This window comes from Spizellomyces punctatus (assembly GCF_000182565.1).
Source record: "Spizellomyces punctatus DAOM BR117 chromosome Unknown supercont1.16, whole genome shotgun sequence".
In the NCBI taxonomy this organism is placed as follows: Eukaryota; Fungi; Chytridiomycota; class Chytridiomycetes; order Spizellomycetales; family Spizellomycetaceae; genus Spizellomyces; species Spizellomyces punctatus.
This window is the reverse complement of record NW_015971552.1, coordinates 148,637-174,902: the sequence shown is the minus strand read 5'-3', so window position 1 is coordinate 174,902 and position 26,266 is coordinate 148,637. Positions and strand designations below refer to the sequence as shown.

The 26,266-nt window shown below is 46.4% G+C and overlaps 7 protein-coding genes across 7 annotated transcripts; 3 read left to right on the top strand and 4 right to left on the bottom strand.

Moving 5' to 3' along the window:
• Positions 1 to 7,782: 7,782 nt before the first annotated feature.
• SPPG_09475 (uncharacterized protein) lies at positions 7,783 to 10,344 on the bottom strand. Its single transcript, XM_016757642.1, has 5 exons — positions 9,920 to 10,344; positions 9,516 to 9,858; positions 9,326 to 9,459; positions 8,845 to 9,266; positions 7,783 to 8,777 (listed from the first exon to the last, which is right to left on the bottom strand). Exons 1-5 carry the CDS (start codon positions 10,199 to 10,201, stop codon positions 7,925 to 7,927), a joined length of 2,034 nt encoding a protein of 677 aa, XP_016605134.1. The 5' UTR covers positions 10,202 to 10,344; the 3' UTR covers positions 7,783 to 7,924.
• An 8-nt stretch (positions 10,345 to 10,352) lies between these two features.
• SPPG_09474 (uncharacterized protein) lies at positions 10,353 to 12,096 on the bottom strand. The gene is made up of 6 exons (XM_016757641.1): positions 12,043 to 12,096; positions 11,655 to 11,964; positions 11,175 to 11,595; positions 10,976 to 11,119; positions 10,700 to 10,913; positions 10,353 to 10,644 (listed from the first exon to the last, which is right to left on the bottom strand). Exons 1-6 carry the CDS (start codon positions 12,052 to 12,054, stop codon positions 10,510 to 10,512), a joined length of 1,236 nt encoding a protein of 411 aa, XP_016605133.1. The 5' UTR covers positions 12,055 to 12,096; the 3' UTR covers positions 10,353 to 10,509.
• A 343-nt stretch (positions 12,097 to 12,439) lies between these two features.
• Positions 12,440 to 16,859, top strand: SPPG_09473 (uncharacterized protein; the record flags this gene model as incomplete). The annotated part of the gene is made up of 21 exons (XM_016757640.1): positions 12,440 to 12,647; positions 12,771 to 12,855; positions 12,916 to 13,021; positions 13,082 to 13,141; positions 13,213 to 13,333; positions 13,398 to 13,419; positions 13,487 to 13,657; positions 13,725 to 13,786; positions 13,847 to 13,909; positions 13,968 to 14,061; positions 14,122 to 14,151; positions 14,223 to 14,409; positions 14,475 to 14,606; positions 14,662 to 14,803; positions 14,867 to 14,977; positions 15,043 to 15,269; positions 15,336 to 15,681; positions 15,746 to 15,816; positions 15,881 to 16,217; positions 16,294 to 16,348; positions 16,412 to 16,859. 21 exons carry the CDS (start codon positions 12,440 to 12,442, stop codon positions 16,857 to 16,859), a joined length of 3,078 nt encoding a protein of 1,025 aa, XP_016605132.1.
• A 425-nt stretch (positions 16,860 to 17,284) lies between these two features.
• Positions 17,285 to 19,600, top strand: SPPG_07485 (uncharacterized protein). The gene is made up of 4 exons (XM_016755652.1): positions 17,285 to 17,764; positions 17,849 to 18,440; positions 18,522 to 18,860; positions 18,953 to 19,600. Exons 2-4 carry the CDS (start codon positions 17,895 to 17,897, stop codon positions 19,367 to 19,369), a joined length of 1,302 nt encoding a protein of 433 aa, XP_016605131.1. The 5' UTR covers positions 17,285 to 17,764; positions 17,849 to 17,894; the 3' UTR covers positions 19,370 to 19,600.
• Positions 19,601 to 21,213: 1,613 nt separating this feature from the next.
• Positions 21,214 to 21,652, bottom strand: SPPG_09472 (uncharacterized protein; the record flags this gene model as incomplete). The annotated part of the gene is made up of 2 exons (XM_016757639.1): positions 21,214 to 21,466; positions 21,534 to 21,652. The coding sequence occupies 2 exons, from the start codon at positions 21,650 to 21,652 to the stop codon at positions 21,298 to 21,300; spliced, it is 288 nt and encodes a 95-aa protein (XP_016605130.1). The 3' UTR covers positions 21,214 to 21,297.
• A 390-nt stretch (positions 21,653 to 22,042) lies between these two features.
• SPPG_07484 (uncharacterized protein) lies at positions 22,043 to 25,094 on the top strand. The gene is made up of 6 exons (XM_016755651.1): positions 22,043 to 22,516; positions 22,597 to 22,837; positions 22,908 to 23,744; positions 23,807 to 24,222; positions 24,283 to 24,562; positions 24,624 to 25,094. Exons 1-6 carry the CDS (start codon positions 22,368 to 22,370, stop codon positions 24,975 to 24,977), a joined length of 2,277 nt encoding a protein of 758 aa, XP_016605129.1. The 5' UTR covers positions 22,043 to 22,367; the 3' UTR covers positions 24,978 to 25,094.
• Positions 25,071 to 25,972, bottom strand: SPPG_07483 (uncharacterized protein). The gene is made up of 2 exons (XM_016755650.1): positions 25,430 to 25,972; positions 25,071 to 25,366 (listed from the first exon to the last, which is right to left on the bottom strand). Exons 1-2 carry the CDS (start codon positions 25,815 to 25,817, stop codon positions 25,221 to 25,223), a joined length of 534 nt encoding a protein of 177 aa, XP_016605128.1. The 5' UTR covers positions 25,818 to 25,972; the 3' UTR covers positions 25,071 to 25,220.
• Between the last annotated feature and the right edge of the window lie 294 nt (positions 25,973 to 26,266).

The window sequence follows — 26,266 nt, the reverse complement described above, 5'->3', positions numbered from 1 at the left end:
TGTGTTTATGTGTCCCAACATGCCCCCAGCGCCGTCTTCCATCTTCAGAGTGAGAAATTTCCTCCTTAGATAGAGCCTACTGGCAATTCCTTTCCTTTGGTGGATGTCACTGAGCTTTAACCAGGCCTCCCTTGCAGTCCCAGCCATCTGGACATGCATGAGTTGGGCATCACTCAGTGACAGAGCAATTACAGCCATTGCCTGCTCATCCTTTCTCCTCCAATCCTTCTCAGAGGTTCCCTCCATGCTCTGATCCCCCTCAATCACACCCCACAGCCACTTTTCCTTTAGCAACATCATCATTTTGAACTTCCAGAGGTGGTAGTTCTCACCATTGAACTTTTCCAGCATGAGTTTGGTGTCCAAGTCCGTGTTTGACATGTCTGAGCTGATTTGGTGAATGGATTTGCCATTGGGGAAGAGGTGAAATCATCCTGGTGTGGTAAGTGGTCCAAACATGATCCTGGGAAGAGGATAGGTCCGGTCCGTCAGGAAGGTGGTGTGGCCATCAGGAAAGAGATTTGAAGCAGGAAAATATCAGTGATAGCAATCAGGGCTCATGACCTATTGAACTTAGCCCTTGGAACTCTGATTTCCCATGTAGAAATCACTTCTGAAAGGTCTAGTAATGCCTGTGGCCACTAGTAAGACTTCTGGGTGCAGTAACTTGTGGGATAACATGCTTGCATTAATTCAGAGACGTGCAAAAGTCCCCTTTATATAACCCAGTACATTCTCCAGCCTCCCTCCGCCTTTGTTTACTGTTTACATGCTTCAGCCCACTTGTTTACATGCTCAGCCGTGCTCAGCAATTTCAGCCATGCCTTGGCAAACATTACCTGAAGATCTAGATCGTCACAAACCTTCCAGACCTTCTAAGAGTGCTTACATGATGATTTACCCCTTTAAATCATTCCCACGCGCGTCTGTGATCATTCTGATTACTCTAAGTCCAATTCCCCACGTTGTAACTTAGCCAGATCAGATGTGAACTGTCTAATGACATCCCAGCATGATCTCACATGATTTATAGATCATACAGCGTGGTTTAAGCCTGAATCTCAACACTCCCACTCAGTGAATCATCTGATTTCCGACAGAGACCCATTTTACCACAAAGTTTAAGGTGTTTTGTCTTGGGTAAGGCCTTGGTGAGAATGTCAGCCGTCATTTCTTCTGTCTGACAGTACTTGAGGCTGATTTTCTTGTCTTCTACTGCTTGTCTGATGAAGTGGTGCCACACATCAATGTGTTTGGTCCTTGCATGATGTGTTGGGTTGTTGGCAAGTGCTATGGCACCCTGATTGTCACCATACAATGTTGTAGGACCACTTTGCTGATGTCCTAGCTCGCCTAGAAGTGTTCTGAACCAGATAACTTCCTTGGTAGCTTGACAAAGAGCCATGTACTCTGACTCTGTTGATGATAGGGCGACTGTAGGTTGCCTCTTGCTTTGCCAGCTGACTGTGCTGCTGCCAATCTTGACTAAGAAGCCAGTGGTAGACTTCCTGAAGTCCAAATCACCGCCCCAATCTGCATCAGAGTATGCAGATAGCTCCCACTCGCTCTGAATGCCGCCCAGTTGAAGTCCTAGGTCTGTGGTGCCATTCAGGTACCGCATGATCCGTTTGACTGCTATCCAGTGCTGATGTCCGGGGTTGGAAAGGTACTGGCTGACTGATCCAACTGCCGCTGCTATGTCTGGTCTGGTGCCCAGCATTGCATAAATGAGACTTCCAACAGCACTTCTGAAAGGAACCCCATTCATTTCTTGCTGTTCTGCCTCAGTTTGTGGTGACATGGCCTTGGTGAGCTTGTGGCCATTCTCTAGTGGTGTGGCAACTGGTTTGCTGTTACTCATGTTGAATTTCTTCAATGTTTGACCGAGGTACCGCTGTTGGGAGAGCCAGATTGACCTGTTGGCTCTGTCCCTGACCACTTGAATGCCGAGAAAATGCTCTAACTGGCCCATATCAGCCATCTTGAACTGCTTCTTGAGTTCTTCTTTGAGTTTTAACAACTCCTGGTCGTCCTTTGATGCCAGAATAAGGTCATCCACATACAGGATAAGGTGGATGCCCATCTTCTTGTTGATGTACAGCCCGTGGTCTGATTCACACCTTTCAAAGCCAAGTTCTTTGAGTTGCCCGTCAATGACTTTGTTCCAGGCTCTTGGAGCTTGCTTTAGCCCGTACAAACTCTTCTTCAGCTTGCAGACAAGCCCATTTGCCGTGGTGAAGCCTTCTGGTTGGTCCATGTAGATGTCCTCCTCAATGGTCCCATTCAAGAATGCTGTTTTGACATCCATTTGGTGAATCTCCATGTCCTTCATGGCTGCTAGTGTCAGGACCATCCTGATGGTTGCAAACTTGACTACTGGGGCAAATGTCTCCTTGTAGTCCAGTCCTTCAACTTGGGAGTATCCTTTGGCTACCAGTCTGGCCTTGTAGCGCTCTACAGAGCCATCTGACTTGAGTTTCAGCTTGAAAACCCACTTGCAGCCAACTGTGGATCTTCCTGGTGGTAGTTTGACTAAGTCCCATGTCTGATTCTCCATCAGAGAGTCATATTCTGCTTTGACAGCCGCCTCCCACTGTTTGGCATCATGTCTGGTCCTAGCTTCAGCCAGAGTGCTGGGTTCTTCCTGTGGAACTTCCCCAATGGTGAAGGCAAAAGCCAGGTTTGACTGAGTTGGCTTTGCAATCCACCACTCTCCCAGTGGTTTGTGAAATCTGGCACTCTTCCTGCTGAGTTCTGGCACTTCCTCAGCATCCTGGAAGTCGTCCCCATCATCTTCTGATGCTGAAGAGTTGTCTGGAGTGATGCTAGATGGTCTCTGAGTCTCTTGAACCGTCCCTAGCCCTTCTTGGTCATCCAAGAACGAAGGCTCCCCTCCCAGAGGCATCTGTAGCTCTTGGTCTTGCTGTGGTACACTCTGCAGTCGCTGCTGAGTGCTCCACATCAAGTTTTCATCAAAGATGACGTCCCTTGACATGACAACTTGGTTCATTTCAGGTACCCACAGTCTGTAGGCCTTACTCTGAGTACTGTAGCCGACCATGACTGCCTTCTTGGCCTTCTCATCAAGTTTTGACCGCTTTTCTTTTGAAATATGAGTGTAGGCCATGCAGCCAAACACTCTGAGGTGCTGGAGAGCTGGTTTACCGCCTGTAAACTCTTGAAATTGTGTTGATTGGTTGCTGAGTGCTGCAGTGGGGCTCCTGTTCCTGAGATAGGCCGCTGTCATGATTGCCTCGCCCCAGAACTTGTAGCTGAGTCCACTGTGGTGCAGCATGCACCTTCCCATTTCCACCAGCATCCTGTTCATCCTCTCAGCAACACCATTCTGCTCTGGTGTGTAGGGGGTGCTGAATTGCTGCTGAATTCCCTTCTGTTTGCAGAATTTCTTGAATTCTTCGCCCACATACTCTCCCCCATTGTCTGATCTGAGAGTTTTGATCTTCTGCCCCGTGAAGTTGGTTGCCCAGGCCTCAAACTCCTTGAATTTGCTGAGAACCTCACTCTTCTCCTTCAGAAGATAAACTGCCATCATCCTTGACTTGTCATCAATGAATGTGACAAAGTACTTTGCCCCACCATGACTTGGTGTCTTCATGGGCCCACACACATCACTGTGAACCACCCCCAGCAGTAGAGCTGCTCTAGCTGCTTCTCCCTTTGGAAAGGGACACCTGGTAATCTTTCCAATGGCACAGGCTTCACATGGTGATGTTTCTGTGTGATTCTTGACCTCCAGACTGCTTCCCAGCTGGTTCCTAGCCAAGATTTTGATGCTGTTGACGTTCAGGTGTCCTAACCTGCGATGCCAGAGGTCCAAACTCATTCCAGAGGCTATGTTTGCATGTTCTCTTGCATGAAACATGTATAGACCACTGCCTAGAGTTCCCTGGATTGCTTCCTGACTGTCTGAAGTCTTGATTCAGCATCCCTTGTTGCCAAATTCCACTTTGGCACCGTTTTCAGTGGCTCTTCTTACTGAAAACAAGTTCTTTTCAAGCTTGGGAACAAACCACACATCTTTGAGGGTACAGAATCGGTTTCTGTCTGTCTCAAGTGTGATCTGGCCCTTCCCTATTGCCTGAACTGTTCTGTTGTCTGCCAGATGGACTTGAATTGGTGACATCTCCTTGTAATTGGTCATCCAATCCCTTCTGTGTGACATGTGCTGTGAAGCACCCAAGTCCACATTCCACCAGACTGCTCCCTGAGAGTTTTTGGTGTCATCTCCCAACTGAGCAAAGAATAGGAACTCATTCTGAGTTGCCTGACTGGTACTGGCTTGATTGGCCTGCTCTTTGGTGTCCACCAGAACCTTCCTGCAGTCCTTCTTGAAGTGACCCTTCTTGTTGCAGTAGAAGCACTTCCCTGCTGTCTTCTTGGTCCCACCATGCTTGCCAACCTTCTGCCTGCCATCCCTGCTGAAAAAGGCCTTCCCTTTGCTATCTCCTTCACTCCCAGCTTCCTTCCTGCATGTTTCTTCATGCAAAAGCCATGATGTGAGGAATTCCAGCATCAGAGAATCACTCCTGGCCTCCAAAGACACCACCAGCTGTTCATAACTCTCTGGTAGGCTGTAGAGTAGGGTGATGACTTGGTCTTCTTCACTGACTGGCGCCCCAATGGCCTCCAACTGCTGAGCCATTGTCCTGACTGTGTTTATGTGTCCCAACATGCCCCCAGCGCCGTCTTCCATCTTCAGAGTGAGAAATTTCCTCCTTAGATAGAGCCTACTGGCAATTCCTTTCCTTTGGTGGATGTCACTGAGCTTTAACCAGGCCTCCCTTGCAGTCCCAGCCATCTGGACATGCATGAGTTGGGCATCACTCAGTGACAGAGCAATTACAGCCATTGCATTGAGTTTTGCATCTGGAACATATTCCAAAACTCCCACATTGCTTATAGCTTGATTTGGATCTGTAAATTGACTCACATGCACAGCGATGGCTCTATTCAGTCAAATTCCAATTCTATCATGTCTGATATCAACCAGAAATCAGATGAGGACTGTCTGAACAATATCTCAGTATGACCTCCCATAATACTAGTCATCCATTAAAGTACACCTATCCTAGGTATCTACCATGCCATCATTTCCTTTCTCAGGCTCACCAATTCAACTGCCTGTCAGGATTTCTAGACCCCAATGCCAGTATGTATTTGCCACTCTGAAAACTGCCTAGGTGGCAAACCCCTGGCAGTAAGTGGAGAATTAGTAGTTGGCTTTCAAGTATGTGTTATGAGTGGGAGTTGATTACCATTGGAGAATGAGTTGAGAAGCCCACAATTGGTTACCATATTTAGTATCTTGGACAGTACTTTTATATTACCAGGGTGATAAGAGACTGAAAGGTGCCCCAGATCAGTTTGTCTTGAGGACAGTCCTAGCAAACCCTGTTACTATACTAAATAGTCTGCAATTAGTTTCAGTCAGTGGTATACAGCCCCACATGTCTTTGCATTTTCAGGTGGCTGAAGACTTTCATTTTTCTTTGTAAGATGCTAAGAGAAAAAAATGAGGGTGCAGACCAATTATAAATTGGTGAAATTTGAAGTATCTGACAACATAAGCTGTTTCTACATAATGGAAATGTTATTAGATCTTGATCCACTCTTGCTATCAGATATGGTACTAATTTTTGTTAATATAAAAGCAGAATTGCATTGGGATTGTACTGCTTAATAAAATTGGTGGAAGTATGCATGGAAATGTCAAGGTCAGCTTTCAATTTTGCTCAATGCTTCTAATAAGAGATTAGATGGGTCTGGATTGTGAGACTTGGCTAAAGCTTAAAAACAGACTGCATCTTGAGACAAATAGTCTGCACCTGTTGAACAGCAAGATTTGCTTTTCAATTTTTCATGCCATTTCTACCAGGAGAAATATGGGTAATTAAGTTTGTGTACAGATTGGATGGCTGCCTGTTTCAAATAGAACTGTGCTCCTGGAGTGACAGACCTTCCAGTTTTTACTTGGCAAGCACAGTGGTAGCAGGTCATCATTGCCTGTATTTCCAGCATCACTTGCTCCAGTCAATTGTACCATGTTGGTTGCTCCCTACTGATGCCTGCTTGATGTGTGTTTGTTCTGCAATTGTGCTGAGGTCCATTTCTGTCTGGTGCTCATGCTTAACAAAGTTATATTGAAAGGAGGGGTGGGCCTCTGTATTCATGTGTCATTTTTAAAATACATACCTGCCAAGGGCTCCACATGCATAGACTTTTACATTTATACTCTATAAATATGCTGGAACTTCCAATTGTTTGACATATTTTGTAGACTGGTTGCATTCCAAAAGACCTCAATGGAGATTGTTTTTCTCAAAGAGCTATAGATATTTTTTAGTTACACCATAGTAATATATCAATACTACAATTCTTATTTTTCTCTCATCAAAGTTTATCAGTTTGTGTAGATTTCAATAATTGTTAACCTGCACCATCTCTGTGATCTTGGCAGATAAAAAGCTGCATGTCTGTACTGCTGGTCTCCCAACTCTGTACCTCTTCCTCTTTCTACATTATTGGGCAACTGCTTCCTCCTCCATAAATAAAATATATATAATAATTTAACAGGATGTATTTGCATAGTTCTTCCATAAATACTTGTCCAAGATCCTGATATTTATATTAATATACTGGCTGTTTATTGTAGGACAGCTACTTACTAGTTTCCTCACAGGCCAATACAAATGGAGTGAACCATGTCCAATTCAAGCCCAGCTAACTATGCAGTATTTCTTGGAAGTGTTTGGAGAAGTGGTAGTGAGTTCTGGTGTACATTAGCACCCAATTTTAGAAGGATTAAGGCAACAGTCCTTAGGGATAAATGGATGCATCTAAGTCTGCAGAAATACCAAAAGTGCTAGTATACTATATACTGCTAGCAGGTATTAATACTAAATCTTTGGGAAGTTATAGGTAATAATAGAATTGTAGGGCAGGCCTGACCCTACTATATATAAATTAACCTTAAATATACCTCCAAATTTGTTTTTTATTCACCTGGATTGTAGGTAGAGGTTCCTTCATCTTTACACAATAGTTACCACCAATACACAGTTATAGGTAGTCTTTTATATAGAAAGGTCACATATTTTGATCATACACAGTTAGAACTGAGACCTGTTAAACTACTATGTTTACTTAAATATAGGTTCAGATAATAATAGTAATATACAGTAATGGCTGTTGACTATGTTGTCAATGTGTAATGGATTTGAGACAGGAACTTCCCTAGCAGGTCATTGGAGGGCTGTACTGGTGTAAATGGTCTGTGAATCCTTTTTGAGGGTTTTGGTAGCTGTGTTGGGGACAAGAGGCAATTGGGGATTTGGTTAGTATGAACTGAGCAGGATTTGGTTAGTGTGAACTGAGCAGGATTTGGAGGCTTCCATGCAGGTGATTAGTCCAATGAAATCCTCTGTTGGGTTCCTGTAAACCTAGGATTGGAGTTGAGAAGCTAGTTTATGGGGTTGTACTGTTGCTACCAGCTTCTGCCTCATGACTTGCTCTGCAAGATTTATTCTTATATATACAGGAATCTCAGCTAAATCTCTATGCTAATAACTGCATCAGCACTACAACTGATTTGTTGGTGGCAGTACTGTTCTTTTCCAATTGGGTGACAGTCCAGTCCCTTATGGGTCACACAATCCATCACCAAATCTTGGCATATCACTACTAGTACTAAAGCAAAATTCTTGGTTGCTGTACTCAAATTTGCAAGTTTGCTAAATGAAACCATCCTCCATGTACCCTCATCTGACTAGCTTGCAATGCATGTAGACATCTTCATCACTACAAATGCATCACTAGCTTTCTTTGTAGTAGTGTATATTATTTACAAGTTAGATTACAAGTCTGGAGATGCCAACAGTGAAGCAGAAATAAATACAATTATAAACTAAAGTTTGTGTAATCTTTTAATTGCCATTTCAGCAGCCACCAGTGGATTGTCTGCATATTCTGCCTGTAGGTTTTCATCGCTGCACTCGGGCTTATCAGCAAAAGCAGCTTTCCGCACTTGCGTTATTTTCTTGTAACTATTATCCAAATAGATATGCGGCTTCCCCATCAGTGTTGACAGTATAATTGCATGTAGTCGGTCCGCAACGATTAGTTTTCCCCGCGAGAGCAGGCGGTTGGCAATGTGTAAACGCTTAAGTAGCAGGTCACCAACGTCAAATCCCGGGAAGGTTTCCTGGTCTTTTGTGAGCTTCCAGTCAACGTGTTCGTAGCTGATACCATGCTCCGAAAGCAGGCGCTGCGCCTCCTTCCAGCTAGCGGATTTATGCACACTCTCCCGATCGCTTCGGACTAGGAAGACGATATCTACGACTGGCTCCGCGTCGGGTATTACATCACCTATCATAAACGCCATGTCAGGAACGAAAAATGAGGGCGTTTGTGGAAAGTTCTCCTGAGCATATTGGAGAGAATCTCTTGATCTCCAGGTCAGCGTCAAGTTCGGACAATCTGCCATTATTTTCGCATCGTTCTTCGGTTCTTTATCATAATAAACAGATTGCGGCAGAGATAGCATTCGTGCAGTCCTGAAGTTCGAAAAAACTTTCATGCGGTATGCATGTATGTAGCCCCATAGAGTGCCAAAGTTCCCGCCTGCGTGTATAAGCAGTGTGACGTTGTCTCTTGCATATTCTCCCACTCGATCAAAGGAGCAGCTTCTTTTGGTGCTGAGAGTACACACGCCCACCAGCTTTCGGTCCAAACCATGAATCAGCTTCTGTTCACCGAGCCTGTGACGAATAGGAACGGTCAGTCATCTTCCGGACGAAAGACTTTCGAACTAATTCACCAGCTTACGAGAGGAAATTATCCCCAAGATTGGTGTGTGTGGCCAAGTCTATGATGACATATCTGGCGTCCTCCGGTAGAAGGGGTCCCATAGCATTGAGCGTCTGACTCTTGATCTTGCGCAAACATTCCCGGCGGTTGAGCTCCCGTACACCTCTACTCCGATGTGCATAAACACTATGGAAGACCCCCAAGAAGTCTGTTGCTATCGTCATCAGCACTATCACCCCAACGGCCTTAATGCATGCAGATTTTCTCCATTCTAACCGGGACGCAGAGACGCCTTCCCAGCCGTTCGGGGTTTCCTTAAACTTCATTTTTGCATAGGAATACCATCCGACCCCAGTATTTGCAAGGATAAAGCCAAAGAATTGGGCTAGGTTGAAGGGGGTACCGAAATATAAAAGCGAAGATATAATGGTCATGACACGCTTGAAAGTAAGGATGAGAACAGACGAATGAGAAAGTTGTTGCGAAGGCAGAAAGTCACCTTCATCACATTTGTAACGGCGTGGGTCACCGGGGACAGCTTATCAAGGACCGCAAAGCTAAATAGGTTGTATGCGAAGTGTAGCGAAGCTCCAAGGACAAGGTATGTCGATGCGTCGTTTGTGATCGTCGAATCTGGAATCAGTAACAGTTAAAAGCCGCCAAAGCAATACTTGATTCCACATGCTTACCAAGAGTCTTCACCTCCACATTTTTGCTCCACTTTCCTGCAACCACCCCGAGGCCGTATAATGGAGCCAGTAATGTAAATGCGCCACGACAGACTTCAAAATAGGCAGAGATCCAGTTCACAGACAGCTCCTTTAGAGTCGATTTGAAGAATACGTTACGCGAGCTGGAAGCAAGGTTCGAGGCCAGTGCTGAAAACAGACCGATTAAAGAGAAGTTCATTTCTGCCCCAGCTGTGAGGCTAACTCCAAAAAATATGGGCAGTAGAGAGAGGTATATGTGAAAAGGCCACCTGTCATTTAGGACGAGACGACACAGGACGGCAGCAAAGATTGGCTCTGCAGCCTATGGGCGAGATATTAACTGCCGCTCATATATGCAGAAAGTCGGATATGCAGGTACCTACCTTCACCATGTAGGTGAAGGCAACTGACGCCTTCCCCAAACTAATGTTGGTCAGAAGGGTAGTTGCCAAGTGGAGCATTGCAAGTGGGTAAAGCTTTCCCCTGTCGATAGATACATCTTTGCGTGGTCGATAGAGCAAGGAGCCAAGGGCTCCAATGCCCACTGATAGCAGGGAAAGTGAATATGGATCACCAGAGGCTGCTAGATACCGTTTAGAGTATATTGTTGAGATGACGGTGCATGAATACCAAAAGATGACACTGATGCCGGTGCGGGAATTCATGTCGAAAGAGCGCCCGTTACCAACGACACTCTTTCCTATCTTTGCGAGTCGCCCAACCCTTTTTGAAAGACGAGAACTCACCTCCTGCCCTGTTGCCTGCAACCCTAAGAGCTTTTCTGGAAAGAAGACACGTCCTCGGGCGCGTGTTGGGGGATAATTGAAAATGAATGCCCCCCTTCCCTATATTTAGTTACTCCATCGGATGCATTCCCTTCACAACAGTTGATGCCAAATGTTTGGTTAATCCTAACTCTATTTATCCAATAATTGCTAGGTCCATTGAATGCAAATACTAGTGACCTACAAACTCAGCTACTTTTCTGACACAAAGCAAACATGTGCAAGCCTGTACGGTCTTGTGTGACCGTTTTCAAACCAGCCCATTGACAGACCTGTTCAAGCAGTTCGTAGCTAAATACATGTTGATGCAGCCCACGCACGTCCTAAGAAAGATCAGCAGCCGATCTGTGAAGTAGACGAGGTTTGCAGAGTCAGTACCTTATTTCTCAAGCTGCGTGATCTGAAATGGGCCAAGCTCCCGGCAGGAGGATCCATGGACAGGTCGTGTAGTAGCATGATCTCTTCGAAATGTTCACTGAGGTCCTCTTCTCTTGTGTGGCGATCCCAATGGGAAAGCAAGTCCGACATTGGGGTGTAGTCGCGAAAATGGTCGAAACACGCCTTTTTGTATGGTACAAGAAGGAACAAATACCTTGAGGACGTCAAGAAGATTTAATACCGGTCTCCAGACGTTCAAACTTCTTAGCACCTCACCCATCGGGTTTCAAAACAGAGACCATCTCTTTGACAGCGCGCAGTGGATTTGCTATGTGCTCTAACATGTGGCATGCCGCTACAAAGTCGTAAAACTTTCCAGCGTCACGTAGTTTGGACATATCGGTGACATCCATCACATATCTACGAGAATTAATGCGAATGACCTAACAGACTCGAATTTAGACAGATTCCTTACTGAATTCCAGGATCTTTCGCTGGATTCCATTTGAAGGTCTTTTGACCGTCCTGCAAAGAGGTTTCCCAAAGGGTGGTTGCTGCAAAGTTCGAATTATCCAGCGATTCAATGACATTGTAGATTGGCACCACGTTTCGAAATGGATCTGATACGCCGCCGATTTCCAATCCACTCTTCCCTGTCAGCTTCTCCAATACAATGGCGGATCCCTGATAGCGCTCAGGCATATCCTCTTCCACTAATGTATCCGGGATAACTACATCTGATTGGAGAAACATCAACCCTTCCCCTTTTGTGATGACCGTCGCTGATAACGAGGCATTGAGGCCGCGGTACATATATGTTATGTCAAGAGAAGATCCTCGTGCATCACCAAAAAGGGGATACAAGTTGATTTCCTTGGAAATGCGTAGCCGTCGACCTGTAGTGGTGCGTCAACGGATACCGCAGAGCTATACTCAACAGGCTACACAAATATACCTAAATGCAATTTCCGAATCACCGGGGTAACATCCAGACTATCTTTTTCGTCTCTGAAGAGGGCCCTGATGTTTTCGGGTCTATCGCGCGAATATTCTGACGGAACAACTTCCTTACTAACGGATGTCGGCGCAGGCAGTATCGGTGGTTTCACAGGCAACACTGGCTTTCGCGGGGCAGCCTCCTGCTGTGGTACATGTAAACTGTGGGGCGGTTCGGGGGAATGGACAATGGGTGCCTGAGGGAGCAGATAGAAGAACCCTGCCAAAAACACAGTTGCAAACAAAAACCCCCGGATAAGGAGGGTAGCCTGCGCATGGATCCGATAGTACGTTTAAGCTATATCCACACATGCTAGTACCCACAAGGCTCCAATTGAGCTTCCTACCTGTCTACTCATGGCTCCTGTTTCACCTGGGGGATACGCTGGAATGCTCTGTTTGTTGCTGGCCTGAGTTCTGACTTTGCAACAGGACCGTCCCACACGTGACGGTTAGGTAAGCAATCTCCGCTTATGGTTTTGGTAGGCTTTCTGGGAAACAGGTGTCGTCCAAACAATACATGAAAAGGCCCTAGAAATTGCGATTATCATATTTGGTAATCAATAGTTTAGGGCAGCATGGTGCGGATGGGTGCTGCAGCCAAAATCCCAAGCAAACAAGGTTTCCATGGTGGGATCGAAGACCATATAAACCCTTTGAGCCCCCTTGCCCCCGCCCTCCACATTCTCGTCTCCCTTCCGCTCCCTGTGTGTTGATCTGATCGAATCATCGTCGGGTTCCGCTATGCGGGGATTCAACTGGAAGGCGCTGCTCTCTTTGGAGATTCTCTGTCTTTCACTATGCTCCCTCGCTGTCGCACAAGACATAATCAAAATTGGCGTTGTTATGCCATACTCCTTAAAAGTCAGAAGCAAAGCAAAGGAAATTAGCGCTATCCTCCCAGCCGTTGAGCTCGCCATTAATGACGTCAAAAACACTACGCTCCTCAATGGTAAGATCGGGCGGCAAGGGCGCCTGTACCCCATTTGCCCCACTGAGGTGTATTCCGTGGATAAAACCTAGTTGGGACACTTTGATGCGCTTCACGCCCTCACTTCGGCATTGCTTTTTGTAGGTACTGACTTGCAAGTGATTGTCAAGGATTCTTGGACCCGCGAGTATGAAAATACAACACTCGTAGACTCAGCTTCTCAGGCACTGTAAGTTTTATCTTCGTCATTTGGAACTAAGCAAGTCTATTAACCCCTCACCGATACAAGGGCCGTGACTGCAGAACTGATCAATGACGACAAGGTTATCGCTGTGATTGGTGATATGTTCAGTCCAACGACTGAATATGAAGCCCTGCTTACGAGCTACCATCAAGTGAGTTCACAAGATATCGAAGTGTAGAGTTTGAATCCCATTTATGGATTCTGGTCATAGATTCCTCAATTTGGGCCACAAACGTCGAGTCCAGCATTGAGCAACCGCGATAGATACCCGGTAATGGTCCCACAGCAAAACGTATTTACATACATCAAGCTTACCAGTACAGACTTGTTTCCCATGTTTAGTACCTGTACAGAATGACACATGATCAGGAGAGGCCGGCAGTAACAATAGTCGACTACGTCTATGCAATGGGTTGGCGCAATGTCGCCGTTGTGAAGACTACCGACACTTTCGGCGCTTCTGGTAAGTTCCTGTTACATGCCGTCCTCGTTTGCCTCGCCGTAGCTAACAAGGTTTTTTTCGTCAGTTGCCGACAAGGTCATTGAAAGGTTCGGGTAACCACTCCTTATGCATCATACTGAGATCTCAAGCTCAACAATTTTACGTGCACGCCAGATTAAACTTATACGGAATCACGATTCTACTTAATCAAGGTTTTTATCAAGGTGGTGAAACCGATCCAGCGACCCTTCAAATAGCTGTCAAGAATCTAGAACAGGCTGAGGCGCATATCATAATCGTGTGTGCCAATCCCCAGAATACAGCGGACATTTACTTTGCTGCATTGTAAGCTGGTTAATTACTTGTTCAAGTTAGCATGTTGGACTCCACAATTGATCTTGGGTTGCTACAGTGACGCCGGATTGGTCGGAAGGGAGTACGTTTGGCTGGGAGCAGCAGGCATTGAAGACTCTGGTAAGTTTGCTCTCAAATTCATTGCAATACTTGCCGTGGATACTGAATGGGCGTTTCCAGGGGAAGCCTTATTAGACCGCTTTGGGCCGGAAGCAATCCTCCGAACCCAAGGCTTTATTGCTGGTAAGCCCATGAAATCCAATTGAACGGTGGAAGTGATGATTCTCAACTCCCGACATAGCTTGGCCTGTAAACGGAGCGAGCTCCGCCTCGGGAAGGGCTTGGAGAACCCGCTGGGAGGAGCTTGCAAGTAGCAACGAAAGTTATTATCCAATGTAAGTTGCAAACACAGATTGTCCTACTAAGCGGCGAACTGATACCATTGTCACTTTTAGAGCCTCCGATGGTCCATATTATACCTCAAGGTGTGCAATTTCAGCAGATCGGGATTTGTGGGCCATCATATACCCTAACGTTCGCTTATATGTCTATAAAGAGCGGCCTATGATATTGTCCGGACACTTGCTATGGGATTCAACAACCTTTTGACCCAGAATCTGGGAACTACTGCCGATTTGGCTGCCGGCCGCTTGAACAAGTACATGAATTTAACTCTATTTCAAAAGACCGGGTGGGTTGGAGCACTTGGCAAGATTGTTCTTGACGACGCCGGAGCTTTAGTGGTAGGTAACAGGGATGGTCAATTACGCGGCAGACAAGTACTTATGCAAGTACTGGTCTCTGCTAGAAAAAGTTTGAAGTATGGGCTCAAGATGGGAACGATTACGAAGAAGGCGGCCAATTACTGGCTGAAGTCACCGTGGACGGTGAGTTCAGTTTGACCGACACGCCGTTCTGGAATTATGACAAAAGCGACTATGTAAGTTCAACTTGCGAATCGCGGTTTATGAACCAATTTTAATAGGGGCAACAAGATTCCTCCGGACAAGCCCGAATACATTGTATGCGCAAAAGGAGAAGAAGCACGACGTCGTGGGGACCAACTGGTTTGCACCCCATGCCCCGACGGAACGTACAACATGCACACCAACTCCACCTGCAAAGCTTGTCCAGTCGGTCAGTTACAACGGTCCCGCATCGGTGACCCCATCAGTTCATTCAGACTGACAATATGAGTAGGTGCTGTTTGCAAGGATGGAATAAGCGTTCTTACTCGTCAAAATTACTGGCGAAATCCAAACGAAACCATTATCGAACGAGCCTTCTATCAGTGTCCTTTCGGCGGATCGTGTACGTGAACGCCTGTAATTTTAGTCCATTAAAGGCCACCTGCTGACATTGACTTGGTGATATAGGCTGTCAGTCTTCCTCCGGTTGTGCATCTGAAGCACAATGCATCGACCACTTCACGGGGCCTCTTTGTGGTCAATGTCAGCCAGGCCTTTACTCGTGGAGTGGCAAATGTGTATCGTGCGATAATTATAGTCCGGGACCTCTGATTCTACTGCTGTTGGCTTATGGAGCAGTTGTTGTTGCTTTCTTCATCCTGCCCAAACAAGCAAGTGGTTTCTTTGAGGATTTGGTGAGTTGCAGTCTCAATGTCCGGTAAAATGGATGATCTTGTCTTACCCACCGCCCTGCATCTCAGGTTTTCTTCTACCAATTATCTGGCTTCGTTTTGGAACAACAAGATAGTGCAGCCGAATCGGTTGTCAACTTTATGGAACTTCGCTTTGATATCCATTTGTTATCCCATCCTTGCGTGGCCCCTCTGACTCCGATCGCAAAAGAGGCGCGAGCAGTGTTCACCCCACTTATCATGTTGGGATGGTTCATTTTGCTTGCCGGCGCTTGCGTCGTGTGCAAAAAGATATTTGGGAATTCTCGTGCCGCAAAATTATGGAGTAAGATACAAAACTTGCCACTAAGGCAAAACTTACACGCGACCGCCTACTGCATCGGATTATTCTGTTACGGTCCGCTCTTCGAGACCTGTAAGTGGCCGTTGCGTATCGTGTCGTTTTGTTGGAGGTAAGGTTGACAACCTTTTATGGTTAGGTATTTCTTTTCTGGATTGCATAAAAGTCGAAGGACAGGGGTGGTTTATGCGGACCAATCCAGGGATCATGGTAAGAATGTAACAGATGCGTTGATGAATGAAGCCGCCTTTACCAATCCGAGTTTCTACCATAGTGCTGGGAGGGTAAGGATCACATCACCCTCGCCGTGTTTTCCATCTTGATTGCTCTGTTTCTCCTATGTGGTGTACCATGGGTCTTATTACGACATCTTCGGTATCTGAAGCGCAGTCATCGGATGTTTTACCCACATGCACACCATCACGAGCCAAGACCCTTGAAGCCTAAGCCGGGAAAGCATGTTGATAGTACGAAGCAGGCCGAGGATCTAGGAAGTGTTGCCGATTTGATCCTATACGCTGAGTTTAAACCCCATCTGTGGTTCTGGCTGCCGTTGGACACGGTGATGCGTGCCATCATTTACTCTGTGGCGACTCTTCTTGGTCAAGCTGGTAAGTGTTTACCAATGTATTTTTATATGTGGGTTTGTACATGAGCCAATATCGAATCCTTTTTCAATACTGGCAGCTTACGGTCGTACGTTGAGTGTGCTCTTTATGGCTTACGTTTATCTCCTCATCTTGTAAGTACTTTCCGTTCCAACTACTTTGTTCAGATCGCTTGCTTATAGCTCGGGAACCCACAGCATCTTTGTTCAACCGGCGGAAACCGTCGTCGATAACGCGGTGCGCATTGTTACCTACATTTCTCTCGTAGCACTTGCCAGCTTGAATCTCGCCCGCGCGATATTTACACAAGGCGGGATGGTGCATTCTTCCATTTCCGACGGAGTGGCAAGTGCATTCCTTGCGATCCCCGTTGTCCTCGTGCCACTCAAGCTTCCGTGGCGCCGAATGCTCAAGTTGCGAGGTGCCCCCAAAGAAGGCGTGATGGAAGCTGTTGACATTATTGTCAAGAGTTTTGACTCTATTGCGGGTCAGATCAATCAACGCTCCAGCCGCAATTTGAGGGCTTCCCAGGTCCAAGTAAGCACAGGCGACCCAGGAAGTCTGCAGGTTCCCAGTAACATCAAGAAAAGCGCAACTTTATACCCGCCTGCTAATCCGCACTTGGATGTGGAACATGCAGCATAACCAAGAGAATAGACTTGCATTCCTCCATTTATTCATTTATCTCATCTACATCAGTCACTTTACAATAAATAAACCTATCTGAAATTACTAGTATGAATGCTTGATGGAGCCTTCCTAGTCAATGCCATTCCAAAATGACCCATAATACATCCCGTTAATAAAACCCTTCACCCAACATCATTGACAAGTCAAAGCGATAAACACCAATGCCCACTGTGCAAAATCCGCCGTGGTTATCGACAGCGACCAAAAGAAAAAAAAAAAGGCGCTGTCAAATAAAAAACCCGTATGGCTACAACAACGGTGAATTTGTCATCTGGGAATGCAACCGCTTTCTTCCATCTTGTCTTTATTTTTTTTTCCGTTTTTTTATCGTATTCTAACCCGCTTTTGGTTGACAACGAACGGATTCAGTCCCCGGACGACAACGACGACGACGACGGACGACGACGACGGACGACGACGACGGCGAGACGGCGAAAACCGCGGGAAATTCAATACGAGTCATTTTTAATCACGCGGATTCATTGAATGAAAACTCCGCTCGGCTTGTCTTTCCCACATCTGGCCATTAGTCATACTCAACGCGGCACTGTCTGTCCCTGAGGTCGCTTGCTTTCTGCGATTCGATTCCAAAATCCTAAAGACTGTTACTCACCAACAACGCTAGAGGGACAGCCCGTCTCGTTCCTATTCTCCTTTTCATTCATATCAGAACAAGGGTCTCACACGCGCATTGGTGGCAACGTCCCTGGAAAGCACAATATCGGAAACTGGCCTCGTGTCATAACGCTTGCTTGCCCCATCACCTTCGTATTTGATCTGCATACAATCGCAAGCATACTTTCGCAGGCGTTTTTGCACGCTGCGAAGGACGTTCCTTAGAATTTGAACAACGAGGACAGGTAAGACGGTTGACTTATGTTTGGCTTTTGTGACGTGGCCGAGGCATTTGCATGCTGAGCTGACGGCTGTTTTCTACTCTGTAGTCCCACCTGAAATTCTTTGGAATAAGCAAAATTCAGACTTCTCCATATGGCTCCCTCGGATGACTTTGATCTTTTCACTCATGTTCCGATTGGACTAGTCACACTGTGGACAAATTGGATGAATGGATTGACATCAACCCTGTCAGCATATACCAACGTTCCAGCATCTGCTACATTTTTCCACAGTAGCTTGACTGCAATGTCTCGCATAGCTTCGACATACCTCCCTGAATCAATGGTTTCAACACTCTCCTCCCTGCCACATCTCGAAACATCTGAGCTCTGTATGATCTTTGTTCCAGTAGCCTGTTATTGGATCTACTCCACGCTCCTTTACGTTCTCTCATGGCTCCAAATCACCTCCGTTGAACTCCACCGTATTCCAACGGATCAAAAGATGCGCCCACCCAATCGAATCACTGTGAGACACGTAATTCAAAAAGTGGCTATTCAACACATCATTCAATGTATTGTAGCGTATGCACTGGCAGTGGGAACAAGACCTGCAGACATGGCCACAAGGCCAATAGAGCACCCATTGTTGCTTGTGGCAAAGATATGTGTCGCGGCCGTGCTGTTGGACAGTTACCAGGTAGGTTTATGACCAATGACATAACACAATTGCGCTCAGCTCCGGATTCGTTTCTAAACCAAAGTGTTTTCGTTTCCGTAGTATTGGATGCACCGCTGGATGCATACAAATCGCTTCCTGTATCGCCACTTCCATTCCGTTCATCATGAGTTAACGGTCCTTTACGCTTATGGAGCACTCTACAATCACCCGCTTGAAGGATTCATCATGGATACTGTTGGAAGTGGGGTACCTTCTCTCATCCTCGATATGCATCCGTGGACCAGCACAATCTTCTTTTCGCTGGCCACGCTGAAGACTGTGGATGATCACTGTGGCTATGCCTTGCCGTGGGATCCCTTTCAGAGATTCTTTCGGAACAATGCAGTTTATCACGATATTCATCATTGGGGGAAGGGTAGAATGTACAATTTCAGCCAGGTGAGTGTTGTAATGCCGGCTATACTAGGCAGACTTCATAGCCAGGCAAAATGATGTGAATGTTGTGCTGATGATGATTTTGGCGCTACTAGCCTTTCTTCACATTCTGGGATGTCTGGATGGGTACGGACTACGAGATTGAAATGAAGAAGAAGGCGCGGGCAAAAGCTCTAGCCACCCCTGAGACGTCCACATCCCCTCGGGCGATAAAGACGTCAACGTCCGTGAAACTCTCAGTGTCAGCAAATGCACCTAAACGGGTTACAGTCAGTAAACCTCAACTATCTTCGGGTTTACGTGGGGACAGTGGCCAGTCTGTCCACCCTCCTAGTCCATCGAACTCGTCGTCAGACTGGTCGATCGCGGATTCCGCACTTGGAAGTAGTTGCGAGGAATCTGATGCGTCATCAGGAGCTTCTGCAGGAATGGAGAGTGATGCGGATGAAGGCGTTTGTGTTCGCGTTCGTTTTGCACCTGACCGGAGGCGCGAAGGAGTGTGTGGAAGATGAATTGGTACTTAGGGATAATATGGATGGAATCAGAAATCTGAGAATTTATGAGCTGGAAGACGACGTCTGTTGACATTTGTTGATCGATAGGCTGGAGTTTCGCATAAGCAACGTTTTGGGCATTTGTTTTCTTGTATGCATTTTACTTTCTTCTGTTACACGATAATAGGTTACGATACACTGTAGTTCTAATAGAAACTGGATTCACCATCCAAAAATTGGGTTTTCTACGATTCTTGCGTTGTGAGGTCAACAGCAATGCAATTGCCGATAGTGTAGAGGTGACAGAAACTGGCACTAGCTGCAACAACAGGGAATAAACCGGCGACAACCGGTTCGGAACAGCTAACTAACTACTACTAGGCAATTATACACGCAATACGTAACGGTTGGTTCTAACCGGATAATTGCCCACCACCACACGCGGTCCCTACTAGGCCTTGATCCAGAACTCTTGATGGCATTGAAGCCAGAGTCTTCGCAACATTGGGGAGACTCACAAGCTGGAGGATGTTCAGTGACAAGTGCTTGGAGACTACAAAAAAATGCATGTCATAAGATGACCCGATGACAAGAAATGCAAAGATGCCATCAATACATACCAACCAAGCTCAACAAATGTGGCAGCATAATAGCAGCTTTGTCAACGGATCCGATTAGTTGCAGCTGGTTCTGATTCCTGTTGCTGTCGGGCGGTCGAGGTCCTCGACACCACCATATCAGCATTCTCATGGTTGACCGAGTCGCGATGAGGTTGTGTGGGTCACTATGAGGTTGCAATGTGGGTCGCAATGAGCGTTGCGCAGATGCTTGTGAGTCGAGGATGGGTAAAGAGGAAAGAGGGAAGAGGGAGCAGGTCCCCCTTTTATAGACCTTTGGCATGCGCCTCACCGCAGTTTAAAAAAAAAAAACATTACATGCATGCCACACCGCTGCATGCCACACCAATCTGAGCGATAGAGGGGGGTTCTGATTATGCGATATGATTAACCGGATTAATCCGGATAATAATGAGTCCTAGTGCCATTTTCAATCGCCTTCACACTATGAATGAGCCAATGGGTATTGGCACTAGTACATAGATTCCAACCAATTTAATCATAATTTTACTCGATTTAGACTCATGAACTATGATTTGATCCAAAAGATCCTATATAAGTTGTCGTGCCCATTTTCCCAGGCTTTCATCTTTTTCCCCCACAGATACAGATATCATCATGCCGCCAAAGAAAAAGCAAAAGCTTGAAATACTCGAGCAATTACTAAAATAAGGTCTTTACAGTCTTGTACTGCTACATTTCCGCTGTCCTTCGGCACCAAACACCGCCTAATTTCCACTTTCCAACGATAGAGCCAGGAAATTGACAAGGTCCCATTACTAGTTCCGCATGACACACGCACGCCCATCCACTATTGTCTTCAAGTGTCTGAAAGACATCCCGCTACTGCTCCTTCCCCACAATTCATTTTTTGACGACTATTTTTTCATGTACCACCTTCTTTGCAAATTGGAATTCGCAGAGGTACATAGCGGATCCGATCAATAGAAATAAAACGGCAAAGCCACTTAGGAAAACCGCCGCACCGTATCGGGCGGTAGGATCTCCTGCGTTGGAAATCCTCTCGATGGTGGTGACAGTGAATGAAGCTCCAATTGCGAGGCCAATTCTGTGAATAACGGTGGTGAAATGCATGATTGCGAGCAGAATAGCAGCATGAACCTACATTGCAAGTACAGAGGCCAGAAAACTCAGATTGGCCGGAACTCGAAATGGTCGCTTAAGAATTGCACAGACTAGTGCGAGACATGTGAAAAACCATGCAAAGATATGCATCAGTAATTGGGCGAGCATCGTTGAGCGGTCCTCTGTAATGAAATTTGGTGTTAAGATGTGACCTTGCTTGCCAAGACACTGTCGAGTTGAACATCACAAGTATTCGAGCTCAAGTTTACCCGCCAATTGATGTTCATCTGCCGCGCACGGTCGTTGCAGAGGATGGCAGAATCTCGCTGGACTGGGCACGTCTTCTGAAATTCGGGGACAGTAACCCCAGATGGCTACCAGTGCATCAGCGGATTTAGCCCAGGGCATCGAACTAGGTAAAAAACTGTGACATTAGTGGATTGTGCTTGAACCTTGCGATTGTGGGACCTCTAACCTACCGGAGAAACGGCACCGTTAGACCGCCGAGAATAGAAAATGTCAGAAAGACCTGTTCATTTATATCACAATCCGCAAGCAAGTCTGTCAATTCTCGACAGCAGGGCGTTGAGGAAGACATTGTATCTTACCAGAGCGATGAAGAGGCTTGTGTATGCTAATGTTATGCGGTCAGCCATTTGTTGTGGTAAACTTTCATACAAGTACGATATTAACGTTGGAGAATAAGACACAAAAGTCAAAGATGGCGGGTATGAAAGGAGATATGGATAACACAAGTTGGAAAGGGTGATGACCAAACGCGTCCAACGCGTCAAGCTGCGCACGTTTGTTCAATTCTAACACAGCATGTCAACTATTGCAGAGCCTAGCATCCCCTTGTGCATCTCACCCGACAAGGAAACTGCCTTGTCACTCCCGATTTTCCATGGTTGTTCCTGTCAGTGCTGCTGTCACCGATGTCATTATGGAATTCTAATAGTGCACTGGATCATACTAGAGTGATCAACATCTCTAATTCGAAGCAGGCTCCCAAACATGCTTTTGCAAAGAAGAACTCATGCTTGAAAAGCATCTCTCATTTCACCCCGAAAGATGTAAATGCAATTTCGACAAAAGGAAGGCCTGTCGGGAAAACGTCGCAATGGTCCTTCACCATTCGCGTCTCTGTTCACGTGATGCGATTCCAGAACGACCCAGCGGACTAACATGTCGATAAGTAGGAGCCAATTCATCCTTACAAGCCCTTCCCTCCTCGAGCGAGTGAGCATTGCAAGACAAATCCATCTACTAGCAAATAAATATCCTCGCAGCATACGCCAACACAAGGGCGTGATATGGTCGTCACGAAGCACGAGGCGGCCGTTGCCGCTCTCAGATCGTCAGATCAGCAGGAGCGAACCCGCGCTGTGCGATTTATCAAAAATAGTGTCATCGGAAATAGAACGAAGAAAGAGTTATACATGAAAATGGGTGTGACGGAAAGGTTTGTATGGCAGAGAAGCCTTACTGGCCTGCGACTAAGGACAAGCGATATTAACCTCTCAAAACTATCCTGTGTCACAGACTCGTCAAGTTCCTATCGGATCCTACCAGCGATCTCGACCTGCGAGTTCAAGTCTCTGTAGTACTCGGAAGCTTTGCATACGGGAATGATCAAAATATACAGATGCTGGTGGAAGCCGGTGCTATCACGCCATTGTTGGCAACTTTATCATCGAAAGAGTTGAAGCTTGTCGAGGCGGGGGCAAGAGCACTAAAGGCAGTGTATCAAAGTGCGCACGCACCAAGAGGAGATGTGGTCAAGGTAGGTCGAGTTTGTCTGGCTGCTGCAAAAGGGCGGTTCCCCCTAAGGATGTGTTCATTCATGGTCGCAGAACAATTATGTGCAAGATTTAATAAGTCTCCTTACACCCAACGACTTCACACTCGACAAGCCTGCATCATCACAGCGCACTGTTCCTGTTCGCATTTCCGAAGTGGCTGCCGGAATACTGGCCAAAGTGTCCCTTGCCCATGAAGAGCAGATGCATGTTGCAAGAGCAGGCGCGATACCTCTCTTAGTGGCATTATTAGATGTTCGATGGAGCGCATACCCAAAACTTCAGGAAGCCGCGCTGGACGCCCTTGCAAACCTATCTCGAGAAAACCCAACGACCGCTCAGATGATTGTTTCCTGTAAGGCTTCTCATAACTTTGACAGATCTGTTCCCTTAATTCTAAGACTGGTTCGCGACCGGCGACCTGTCATGCGACTTCTTGCCGCAACATGCTTGACAAACATATACCGCACCGGCTCCTTACCATTGGAATATCAGCAAGACACGATTCTAACAGTATTACCCACTCTCATCAAGCTCTTTACTGAGACCGCACCAATAAGCTCTCTTTACGGCTCGGGATGGGCCACTGTACAGGAGAAGGCACCAAAAGTTTTTGCGGATATGGTGGAGCCAAGCGAAGATTTGCAAAAAGCGGCGTTGGAAGCAGATGCGATTTCCAGGCTGGCGGTAGTCATCATTGGTGAGGGAGGCGAGCCACCTGAAGTAGTGGAACCCAAAGTGAAAAATAGGAAAGATGCAAAAAAGTCTCCGACCAAGACGGCGCCTCCTGCACAACCTGGAGCAACCTGTGGGCATGCGGAGCGTGTAAAGGAAAGCGCGTTTCGAGCTGTGGCTGCTGTGTGTTCGTTAAGGGAAGAATGTCGCAAACAGGTATGGGTGCGTCTATTGCCTTTATTTAGTAGCAAAATCCTGACCCTTGGACATCTACCCAGGTAATTGACGCAAAGTTGCTTCCGCATATTGTCTCAGCAATGTCGCATCCAAACCGACGCATTCGCATCGCTGCATGTGAATGCACTCGTTCCCTATCCCGATCTGTCAAGAATCTCCGCACATCACTAGTGGATGCTGGAGTCGGAATTCCTCTTTTCCAGCTGCTTTCGGACGAGAGCGTGGAAGTGCAGACTACAGCCTCCGCGACGCTATGCAATATTGTGCTCGACTTTTCGCCGATGAAGAAGACGGTCCTGGAGAATGGGGGTGTTGAACGATTAGTGGATTTAGCAAAGAGCATGGATGACCGATTGAGATTGAACGCAGTGTGGGCTTTGAAAAATTTGCTATTTCAAGCAGATAGCGAAATAAAGGAGCGGGTGATGAAGGAACTGGGATGGGATGGCTTGTTGAGGTAAGATCAGATTTCAAACAGGACAAAGGCGAGGGCAGAGTGTTTACGCTTGTTGCGCAGTCTCATCAACGATAATGAAACCGGAATTCAAGAGCAAGCTCTCAACCTCCTTCGCAATCTCGCGTGTGGTAAAGAAAGCGATATTGAACAAGTTTTCAAGGGTCTTGGTGAAGACAAAGTTATGGATATACTCGAGACCAAGCTGACAAAACCGACGCAATCGGATGACATTATCCTGCAAGCGTTATATGTAATCGTCAATGTATCTACCGGAAATGACCGACATAAGGCTGCGATCATGAACCGCGAGACAATAATAGAAGCCATTTTGGGATTCATGGTATTTACAGTAGTGAGGTGGAGCAACCTGGGTGCAACCGTGCTAACTTGATGCTTGATAGTCACACACAAAATCCCTCATCCGTGTTGCGACCATATGGTGCGTCATTAATCTAACGTGGACTGATGACCCTGGAGCGCAAGAGAGGGTCATCCGTCTTCGCGAATTGGGCTTTGAGACCCGATTAGCATCGATGATGGATGACTCGAATATGGATGTTAAAGATCGGGTTAAAACGGCGTTAGCCAATTTTGGAGCGGGAAGCGATACTCTGTCTGCGCCAATGGAGATTACAGGCACAGCGGAGGGAAGTAGTATAGGCACGAGACGTAGCCGGAGGGAACGAGAGGATGTTGTGTTTGGGAGCTTGGGAGCGTCCGGGGGAGGAGGCAGTGGCGGTAGATACCAAGGATGAACGTGGATGGACAAAAACTTGTACAGTAATTTCGATGAGACATTTTCTGCTTTCAGCGGAATCATGAGTTGATGTAATTGTCGTTGATCATTCATTATCTTTGAGCTACGTCCTTTTATGCAACTAAATAATTACTTTTTTTTTATTATTTGACAAAGTACATCAACCTGATCCAATCTAGAAATGTTTACAAAGAAAATACTACAGTCTATCTATGCAAGGGAGGCTCTGAAGCCCAAGATTCTAGGCCAAAACTACCCACAATCCCACCAAACTTGCACCAACTGAGATGGCCATGCCAGTTCCCTTGCTCTCGGCACCAGAGTAGATACCGCTCTCAGGTACTGGCGATTCTGTGGAGGTGGATTGCTTCTCAGGCGAGACGGTAGCTGAGGTGGTGAACAGGAATGTTAAAAACCCGTCCAACTCGCAAAATGACAAACATCACAAACCTGTTCCAACTTGGATGGGTCCCGCCGTGTTTGCACCCTCTTCTTCACAATCATACTCGTCATCCGCACCTTCTTCTTCTCCATCCTCACAGTCTTCTTCTTCCTTAGAAGAGGAAGGATACGATGAAGCAGCCTGGGTAGCATAAGGAGGCATCTCAGCTGCAGTGGAAGAAGGAGGCGACAACACAACAATATCAGCGGTTGTTGTAGACGCGGGGGAACTCGATTCTGTTGCCGTAGGGAGAGAAGTCGTCTCTGTTCCAGCAGGGACTTTATACTCGTCCGACAAGGCAGCGGAATTTGCGTACACTCCGTACCCGTATTGGGGGTGAGCTTGTACAGCCAGGACTGGCAAAAGGGCAACGAGGGCGACGAGACGGGAGTGCATGGTTCAGAACCTTGTTTTTGTATGTATCTATTCAATCGTCAAATGCTCGTCTATAAAACGCAACAGGAAGGAAATGCCTTCTTCCAACATGTTTATATAATATCTATAAATCCCCTCCCTTTTCCCTTCCATAGCTATCATCATCTCTTTTTTTTGCCCTTGTTGAACGCAAACCGCTCGAGTGTAACCATTGGAAGGGATTTGAGGGGTGGCTTTTAACATCTAAAAGCAAGTTTTTTTTAATAATTAAAGAAATTTGATTGGTTGGCAAAACGAACCGTTGGTTTAAATGACATGAAACACGGGGGTTGCCTCCCCCCCTTTTGGCTTGTCTCACATTTTTAGTCTTGGGGTCCAGCTTTTGTTTTTGTTTGGTTTGCCATTAAGAGGTGCAAAGCTGACTATGGACATGTCTGGCAAGTGTCACCTGCATTTTCAAAGGAGGATGG

Excerpts from the sequence above, each read along its gene's own strand:
- SPPG_09475 (XM_016757642.1), bottom strand. The coding sequence starts at position 10,201 with ATGAATTCCCGCACCGGCATCAGTGTCATCTTTTGGTATTCATGCACC. Across the intron at positions 9,267-9,325 it reads CCGTTACAAATGTGATGAAG|CGTGTCATGACCATTATATC; the intron begins GTGACTTTCTGC and ends CTTACTTTCAAG. Across the intron at positions 8,778-8,844 it reads CTTGGGGATAATTTCCTCTC|GCTCGGTGAACAGAAGCTGA; the intron begins GTAAGCTGGTGA and ends TATTCGTCACAG.
- SPPG_09474 (XM_016757641.1), bottom strand. Across the intron at positions 11,120-11,174 it reads GCGAAAGATCCTGGAATTCA|ATATGTGATGGATGTCACCG; the intron begins GTAAGGAATCTG and ends TAATTCTCGTAG. Across the intron at positions 10,914-10,975 it reads TCTGTTTTGAAACCCGATGG|GTATTTGTTCCTTCTTGTAC; the intron begins GTGAGGTGCTAA and ends GACGTCCTCAAG.
- SPPG_07485 (XM_016755652.1), top strand. The coding sequence starts at position 17,895 with ATGGCTCCCTCGGATGACTTTGATCTTTTCACTCATGTTCCGATTGGA. Across the intron at positions 18,441-18,521 it reads TGCTGTTGGACAGTTACCAG|TATTGGATGCACCGCTGGAT; the intron begins GTAGGTTTATGA and ends TCGTTTCCGTAG. Across the intron at positions 18,861-18,952 it reads GAATGTACAATTTCAGCCAG|CCTTTCTTCACATTCTGGGA; the intron begins GTGAGTGTTGTA and ends TGGCGCTACTAG.
- SPPG_07484 (XM_016755651.1), top strand. The coding sequence starts at position 22,368 with ATGGTCGTCACGAAGCACGAGGCGGCCGTTGCCGCTCTCAGATCGTCA. Across the intron at positions 22,838-22,907 it reads CAAGAGGAGATGTGGTCAAG|AACAATTATGTGCAAGATTT; the intron begins GTAGGTCGAGTT and ends TCATGGTCGCAG. Across the intron at positions 23,745-23,806 it reads GGGAAGAATGTCGCAAACAG|GTAATTGACGCAAAGTTGCT; the intron begins GTATGGGTGCGT and ends ACATCTACCCAG.
- SPPG_07483 (XM_016755650.1), bottom strand. The coding sequence starts at position 25,817 with ATGCACTCCCGTCTCGTCGCCCTCGTTGCCCTTTTGCCAGTCCTGGCT. Across the intron at positions 25,367-25,429 it reads ACCCATCCAAGTTGGAACAG|CTACCGTCTCGCCTGAGAAG; the intron begins GTTTGTGATGTT and ends TCACCACCTCAG.